This window comes from Notothenia rossii (genome assembly GCF_949606895.1).
Source record: "Notothenia rossii genome assembly, contig: SUPER_8_unloc_1, whole genome shotgun sequence".
NCBI lineage: Eukaryota > Metazoa > Chordata > Actinopteri > Perciformes > Nototheniidae > Notothenia > Notothenia rossii.
Genome location: NW_027640357.1, coordinates 163,493 through 172,500, shown reverse-complemented (window position 1 = coordinate 172,500; position 9,008 = coordinate 163,493). Strand labels below are relative to the sequence as shown.

The window sequence follows — 9,008 nt, the reverse complement described above, 5'->3', positions numbered from 1 at the left end:
CTTTTAGAGAAATTGAAAACATCTGTGTGAATGTGTTGGTTTTCTGTCAGAAGGAGAACTTTCCCCGTTCAGCTCGTTCTTAGAAAAAGAGAAAAAGAAACCCCGCTAAGATCTGAACCTTTCCCAGTGTGTTTGACTTAGCCCCCAACTCTCAGACATAATATAAACTCCCCCCCAGGCTGTGTTCTTAGTTGACTTCTATATCTGAATCTTACAGCGTGATCAGCATCTGGTAGAGTCTGAAAAAGCATTTGAATTCTTCAGTAAATCTTTACCTTTTCTAGGTTTGGTTCCCCTGTGCATGCATAATATAATCCATAGTTCAAACCCTCTCCTAGTTTGTTATACAGGTTTTTAATGCATGTGAATGGTCTGCAGGTACTTATCATGCAGATATGTTCCATTGTATGATATCTTATTGTATTATAATTCAATTTAATAATCATTCCAGAGTTGCGCTTGGTGAAAATACGGTTTGTTTTATTTTATTTTATTATATACTGCTGGGTAAATTGACCTAATGAATATATTCTTTCCACCAATGGTTAGTAGACTCGCTCTGTCTCTGTTTTTTAGTCGATTGCAATCAGACACTTTTACTCTACAGCAGCTGGAACATTAATGCCCCCCCCCCCCCCCCCGTGCATTTGTAGTCCTCTGGTCAATAAGTGAGTCATAAATCCTAAACTGTCTCCACGCATGTGATGTTAGTCGGCCCGTTGAGTCCATTTTTATTATTATCATTTAATGCAGCAGCTATTCTGACAGGCTACAGGCTACATGCTAAGCTAACCCCCAGTACAGGCAGGCCTTTGTGTCGTCAGATAATCCTCAGCTGTCAGAAAGCCTCAGCATTCTTCCGTGGTAAAAAGATATTCCACCCGTCTTTTTGTCCGTCTGTACAACTGTCCGTCTGTCCGCCCACTTCTGCTTCGTGTCCGACATTTAGTTTCCAATGTACTCCCCTTCACACACCCACTCTGTTTCTCCCCTCTTCCCTAGACCTGTTCATCAATGACATTTACTTTGTGTATTTCTTTGAGAATACAAATACAATTTCACTCTTTTTGAATTTAGTAAACAGACAATAATTCATTTTTTATAGTTTCTTTTTTTTTTTTATAGCAAACTGAAATTTAAGTGTTAGTGCATGTACATAGTCTGCAAAGGCTAAAATCTTTGAAAAAACCTCTCTCCCACACACATGGTGACATCACTATGTATCATCACTCTAAATACTGATATACACCTGAACATCAGCAGGAGAGGACTCTTTAAAGTAGAGACACTACATACTGATATACACCTGAACATCAGCAGGAGAGGACTCTTTAAAGTAGAGACACGACATACTGATATACACCTGAACATCAGCAGGAGAGGACTCTTTAAAGTAGAGACACTACATACTGATATACACCTGAACATCAGCAGGAGAGGACTCTTTAAAGTAGAGACACTACATACTGATATACACCTGAACATCAGCAGGAGAGGACTCTTTAAAGTAGAGACACTACATACTGATATACACCTGAACATCAGCAGGAGAGGACTCTTTAAAGTAGAGACACTACATGCTGATATACACCTGAAAATCAGCAGGAGAGGACTCTTTAAAGTAGAGACACTACATACTGATATACACCTGAACATCAGCAGGAGAGGACTCTTTAAAGTAGAGACACTACATACTGATATACACCTGAACATCAGCAGGAGAGGACTCTTTAAAGTAGAGACACTACATACTGATATACACCTGAACATCAGCAGGAGAGGACTCTTTAAAGTAGAGACACTACATACTGATATACACCTGAACATCAGCAGGAGAGGACTCTTTAAAGTAGAGACACTACATACTGATATACACCTGAACATCAGCAGGAGAGGACTCTTTAAAGTAGAGACACTACATACTGATATACACCTGAACATCAGCAGGAGAGGACTCTTTAAAGTAGAGACACTACATACTGATACACACCTGAACATCAGCAGGAGAGGACTCTTTAAAGTAGAGACACTACATACTGATATACACCTGAACATCAGCAGGAGAGGACTCTTTAAAGTAGAGACACTAAATACTGATATGAACCTGAACATCAGCAGAATTCATTCAGCCCCTCTGAAAGGTTAAAATCCTATAAATGACCAAATATTCATTATTTATAATCAAATATTTCATTTTAGTATTTGTATAGTTTTAGGAAGGGAACATTGCCGACTCATTTCCGGGGTTTTAGCACCCCTCTACAGAAAGAGGCCTCTGGTCGGAGACGGCTGTTGTGTCTGCTGTTGCTCAGCTGTTCCCACGTCTCCCTGGATCTGGTTTCAGTGGAAATATCACCTTCTCTTTCGCCCGGCAGCCGGTGTTGAGTTGTTGAGTCGGACGTCTGATCTGCAACAGGAGCAGAACATTCACTTGATGCTGCTTTTGACAGGAGGGGAGGCATGGGCAGTCCCACAGAATGCATGTTGAAAAAGGCATTATTTGAATGGATCAGATAGATCATAAGGGACCTCTAACCTTTAATGATATATAATAATAATAATAATAAAGTAATAATACACTTCTTTGATATAGCACCACTCAAACATTTAACTTGAAACAGAACAGAAAACATTTAATAAACTCTGAGAACCAGCAATGAAACACAACAAACAGAAAGTATATTAAAGGTGGGGTAGGTCAACCAGCTTGAGTGCGCTAGAACTTGAAAATACACAACCGGAAAAAATCTGCCCCTTCCTTACAGAGCCCCTCCTCCAACACACACGAACGCGCACATGACCAATGAGGGCACGAGATAAGTTTGTGCACAGATGGAAGGCTGACAGGCAGGTAGGCCATCCAGTTACTTTAGCCGGGCCGGCTCAGGTGATTGGTCGTGCTTTTTACAGCGCCACGGCTTCCACAGATGAAATATTTTATATATATTTTGTCAAAGCACTTCAGATATTCATTGCTATCGGGATGTTAAGAGCATTCCATGGAATATAACAAAAAGTGTATCTCGAGCCGGTTTCTCAAACTTACCTACCCCACCTTTAATAAAATACAAAATTAAGAGAAAAGCCTAATCCAACAGCTGTATTTTATTTATAGACATTATGCTTCATAAACCATGCTCTTACTGAGTGCAGGTTCATGCACCGTCATCATGCATATAGAGACATGATGCAGCAAATTACAATGGACATTTTGCATTGAAGCTACACCTACAGTCCAGATATCACTCTGTTGCAGAACCAGAGAGAACAGAACACAAGCAGCTCCAGTTTCCTGCAAAGAGGGGAGTTAATTTTTCATTAGCTTTGAAAAAGGAGAGTTGTTTCTGCAGCCTCTCTCGCTGTTAGTTGCTCCTCTGCGTCTCTATATTGGACCAGAGGGATCTCCGTCAGCTGGATCATTGCTCCACTCTTTATTTCAGTCTGCCTCCCTCCTCTTCCTCACCTCTTCGTCCCTGTATCAGCTGCACAGAGCATCAGTTGCTCAGCTACCTGTGCTGTTATGTAACTGTTACTGCTCTCTCTGGAGCCCCTTTGTGAATCTATAGCTGCTGAGTCACTCTCAGACTGTGTGCAGCTTTAATTATGAAGTCTGATGCCCTGATATGGAAAGTTGACTGAAGGACATCTCAGTAATACATCTTGGGTTATTTCCTGTACTGTATGAGATGCCCTTTATAGAGTTGTGCAGTGGTTAGCATCACAAGGGTTTCCTTAACAATTGTTTTTTAATATTTTTCCCTACATTCCTTATAGCAAGGTAAAGCAATGGAAATATACTAAATGGAGCATACACTTAAGTAACAATCCTTTTTTAGGTGTCCGACTGTTATAGAAGAGTGGTGCAGGAATGAGTCCTGAAACCTGGAAATGAGTCAGCATTTGACCACTTCTGGTTTCCTTGTCTCCCTCGTCGTCTTTACCCCTATGTGTCTTAAAAACAGACGTTGCTAACAAGTGTCTAAATGAGACGACTAAACGCCATCACGGCCAACATTTAGCTTAGCGGTGGTGACGTGAAGTCATGTGACCGTGCTGTAGTTCCTCTATAGCCCAACATTAGCCTCCTTTAGCTTAGCGGTGGTGACGTGAAGTCATGTGACCGTGCTGTAGTTCCTTTATAGCCCAACATACGGCCTACACAAATACGTCACCCCTCACTAATGTAGGCTTTGCACTGAAAACAGCCAAACTATCTCTTCAAGGTCTCTGTTCAGTTAGTTTGCAATGTATATGGATATGTATGTAGTTGTGTAGTCAGAGATATGTGTAGTACACTGACTATGCATAAGTACCTCATTCAACCCCAGTGCAAAAAAAACCCCTACAGTTTCATGCATGTTTATACTTTATAAGTGAAAGAGAGTCATAACAGTGCTGCAGTAATGTGTAGCTAGCACCGTGTCATTAGGTCAATTAGCAGTAAATGTGTAATTGCCCTCGAGTGAAGTCACACATGCTTAATGGATGTTACGAAGCTGACCGGAGGCTCCGTGCTGCCTTCAAGGTCAACGGGGCAGACATGTTTGTTTGTTCAGTCTCCTTCTGGGACCACACACACAGACTCTCCAGTGACGTTATTTTACCGGGAACACTTTCACTGGAATCTAAATGATCTGGAAAAAGGAAGATTAGAAGCATGATGTGTATTTTTGTTTTGTATGAAGTTTGAATTAGTGCGTGTCTTTTTGTGACTGCCAGCATGGCTCTTTGGAGATCATAAAAAGCAAATGTTCTCTAAAGACTGAGCCTCTGTTTTAAAGAGTTGCAAGTGCTGTCCTACACCAGGCAATGAGTTAGCATTTTAGCATACCTGCCAACCCTATCGATTTGGGCGGTAGTCTACCGCTTTTTACATGTTTCTACCGCCTACCGACTTAGCTGGCTTTCCCTACCGATTTTCAATCTTCCCAAACTATAACAAATAAAAATGACACTCCATAGACACTGGACTCGACTTTTGGTGGACACCGTTTGCAGCGTGTCTGTGATCGCATCATACGAACAGTCCTCTGTGTTTCTGAAAGAGAGACAACGTGCAGACCGGGGGTAACGCTGCCTTTCCCGCAGCGTTACCCCCGGTTACGAGGCATTTGAGTCCTGCAGGATTTCCCCGTTAATATCAGTGTCTCGAAAACACATGTTGGCGACTGAAAGACATCCAGTGTTTGGTCTTTCCCGGAAGCATCCTACAGTGTCTCAACTGAAAGAGGACCACAAACACACACACAATATAATACAATTTTGAGATTTGGGGATATTTATCTCCCATTCTTTCAATTTTTCGGACATTTTCAACACGACAACATGTCGTTAATATGTTTAGCAATCTGAAAGCCTGTACATTATTTATATCACACTTTATCAATAGACAAATGCAGGAAATGACTTTTTTAATGCAGTCTTTTCTGATATATGGCGCAACACAAAGATGTTTCGCTCTGTGCAAACCTTTGACTCTAATATGTCAACAACATGAAACAAGAATATGAACCTGGCTTTATCCAATGTTCACACAAGAGTTCTACATCCTGACACATCCTTCATCTACTCTGTCTCAACTGAAAGAGGACCAGAAACACATTACAAATATAATAACATGTGGAGACTTTGGGATATTTATCTCCCATTCTTTTACTTTTCGGGATTTTACAGACCAGACATGTCATTGATGTCACTATTTACCAAACTTTTTCTGAAAAATGCATAAAATGATGCAATATGTTAAATACATGGTTTATACATGTAACTACTGGGTTCCATTTCTTCTGGTTACCTCATTTGGGCGTGCACATTTGTCGTGCGCAAACCTACCTCTTTTGGATTTGGAAAGGTTGGCATGTATGTTTCAGCAAAGTATGATAAATGTTGGTTTGCTACAGGGATCATTTTCTGCAGTATTCCAAAAGCTAATGGTCATATATCCTCTTGGGTTTTTGTAGAGATAGCCCTTGCGATGCTAACTTCCGGTTCGGCATAAAAACAGACATCATCTCTGCACACCTCTATGAGGGTCTTGTGTGTGTTTTAACTGAATCATTTCCAGTCTGTTTAAAGTGGCTAATGTCCTTTTTTAGGGAGAGCAAAGCAGTCCAAAGCTATTGCTAACTACTTAGCATGTTGTCGAGGGAACCAGGGAGATGCTTACTACTGGGTCGGCCTACAAAAATACTACAGCCCTGCATGGGGGGGAATGTGAAGCCTCCATAGCATCTGCAGAAGGAGACATAGCCAGGCCTCTCACTCACTCCTTGCCTCCTTCATACCACTCACAGTATCTGGGGAGAAATCATCCGGCTAATGACACCGACAAATGGAACACCACCAAGTCAGAGAGTAGGCTATCAGTTTGAAGCAAAAGCATGTGTTTCTATAACATTCATAAACTATTGGAGTCATTATTGTAGTGCGTGTTTTTGTGATCTGTTCCTCCACAGGAGACAGGAGTCTGTTGTGTTCAGTCGGTCTGACTCTATCAGCCTGCTCTGCATCTGTCACTGTGTTGTTGCATGCCTGCTGTAATGATGTAAGCTCCTGCAAAGTGTGCAATGACAGGTCTGACTGCACCGACAGAACACAGGCTTAATGATTTCAACATCTAGAAACCTACAGACTGCTTTTCACTGTTTTCTCTTTATATTATCTAACACCAATTCCTGATATGGAGAGTTTATTCAGCCGGTTTCAAGTTGACAAAAAGCCAGCTCACATGTTTGAATATGTCTTTAATTAAAGCATTCGTTATGCAGCCACTCTTTGGTTCCTTTCTGCAAAATAATATCAAGAAAATTGCAATTACAATGAACTTGAATTCCCTTTTTAACTTTTAAACTTAGCCTATGTAACTGGTTATTAATTAATAATAATAATAATAATAATAGATTTAATTTGTTAGCGCTTTTACAGGTGCTCAAAGACGCTTTACAGATAATAGTGAAGAGAAAAGAAAAGAGAAGAACAACAAATAAATATATAGTTAAAGTGAAAGTCAAATAATACAAAAACAATCACACATGAAAAGCCAGATTGAAGAGGTGAGTGTTTGTGAGTGTTTTGAAGGTGGTGAGGTCGGTGCAGTCTCTGATGGGTTGTGGGAGTGAGTTCCAGAGGGAGGGGGCAGCAACGGAGAAGGCTCTTTCCCCCCAGGTCCGGTGATTGGTGCGGGTGCGTGATGGATAGGAGGTTGGCTTCTGATGAGCGGAGGCAGCGGGAAGGGGTGTGGTGGTGCAGCAGGTCTGTGAGGCAGGGGTAAGGGGTGTGGTGGTGCAGCAGGTCTGTGAGGCAGCGGGAAGGGGTGTGGTGGTGCAGCAGGTCTGTGAGGTAGGGGGAAGGGGTGTGGTGGTGCAGCAGGTCTGTGAGGTAGGGGGAAGGGGTGTGGTGGTGCAGCAGGTCTGTGAGGTAGGAGGGGGGGCCTGGTTGTTGAGGGCTTTGTAAGTAATGAGGAGGACTTTGAAGTGGATTCTTTGACGGACGGGGAGCCAGTGGAGGTTCTGGAGGAAGGGAGTGATGTGGTCTCGGGAGCGGGTGTGGGTGAGGAGGCGGGCAGCAGAGTTCTGGATATGTTGGAGTTTATTGAGGAGAATAATTCCCCGTACTAATCTGTTGTGTGTGTTTGATTACAGACGTACTCCGGTCTCTTCTGTGTGGTCATCAACCCGTACAAGAACCTTCCCATCTATTCAGAGAACATCATCGAGATGTACCGAGGGAAGAAGAGGCACGAGATGCCACCGCACATCTACGCCATCTCTGAGTCGGCGTACCGCTGCATGCTTCAAGGTACGACACAGCATTTTATTCTTCTGATTGACCATTGGTATTATTGATCTTGGTATTATTGATCTTGGTATGTCGGGTTGGAAGGAGTCCTCAAACCCTGGAATAAGTCGGCTTTGTAGCACTTCCTGTTCCATGGTCTGGAAGTGAGTGTTATTGGTTGTATTTTCGAAGCTAGCACTAGTCTGTACCTCTGTGTGCTTTATCAAGATGTGAGCAACGTAAAAAGACCCACAAGAAACCGGACTGTGACCCTCTTTGCTTCTGACTGATTGTTTTTGAGTCTCTGATGGAGAAGAACTGCTGTGATCAGCAGAACCTTCATCAGTCTATCAGTGTTTGGACAGCCTCCCTGCTGTGTGCCATCACTGCCGCTGCTTCAGTTCCTCCCTTTTGTTTCACATCTGAAGCATTTGGTTCTATAAATAGCAATGTTTCCCTTGGTGTTTGTATTTTATTCGTCCCAACAGCCGTGATGTGTCCCTGATTGTCTGGTTTGTGTTTTTGACCGATGTGCTGAAGGCTCGCTGTCGTTACATCTTCTCAGGCTGTTTCCCTCCACACAGCTGAAACTAACGGCCCGTCCACACACAGGCATGAAAAGAATCTTGAAAGATCTTGATGCTGGGCGTGTCTGAAGCTTGGCGGCCAACAACCAATCACATGAATCTCCCGCCCCCGACATACAAAGCAATAGCAATGTTAAAACGAAGTAAACTGGATATAAACTCTCCAAACAGGCGAAAAATCAGTTTCCCCCACTGTCTCTGCCACCTCCCTCCATGCCTGGTTCCTCCGGTTTGTATCCCGGTAAATAGTTCTGGTCGTAAAGAACCGGGTGATTTGCTACCGTAATATCTCGTTTGGAATATGAGGAAATGAACTGCGGTCTGGCTCTCCCAGCTTGCACGCGGTTTGATTGGCTAGCGCTTGCACTGGCGGGATTTGCATAAACAGGATTTGATTGGCTGATGCCAGCTTCGAAAGCATCGGGAGCATCTAAAGTTAAACATTACTCAACTTTTAATGCTCACGATGCTTGCAAAGCCATGCTCCGCTCCCCACAATGCAGTTCGGCGAAGATTAAAAATCTTCTACGTCACCCCATTCAAGTGAATGGGCGAAGCTTTGAAAGATGTTTTCATGCCTGTGTGTGGACGGGCCGTAAGACTAAGGCCACATGTCACATATATTGCTTTTCCACCAAGGCAGCT

General features: G+C 42.8%; 1 protein-coding gene across 4 annotated transcripts in view; it reads left to right on the top strand.

Moving 5' to 3' along the window:
- Positions 1-9,008, top strand: part of LOC307017499 (myosin-10-like) — a 109,365-nt gene that overhangs the window by 6,156 nt on the left and 94,201 nt on the right. For all 4 annotated transcript variants that reach the window (XM_079694852.1, XM_079694850.1, XM_079694851.1 and 1 more), the window contains exon 3: positions 7,641-7,797. In XM_079694852.1, coding sequence (XP_079550978.1) covers positions 7,641-7,797 — 157 coding nt within the window. The remainder of the gene's footprint in view (positions 1-7,640; positions 7,798-9,008) is intronic.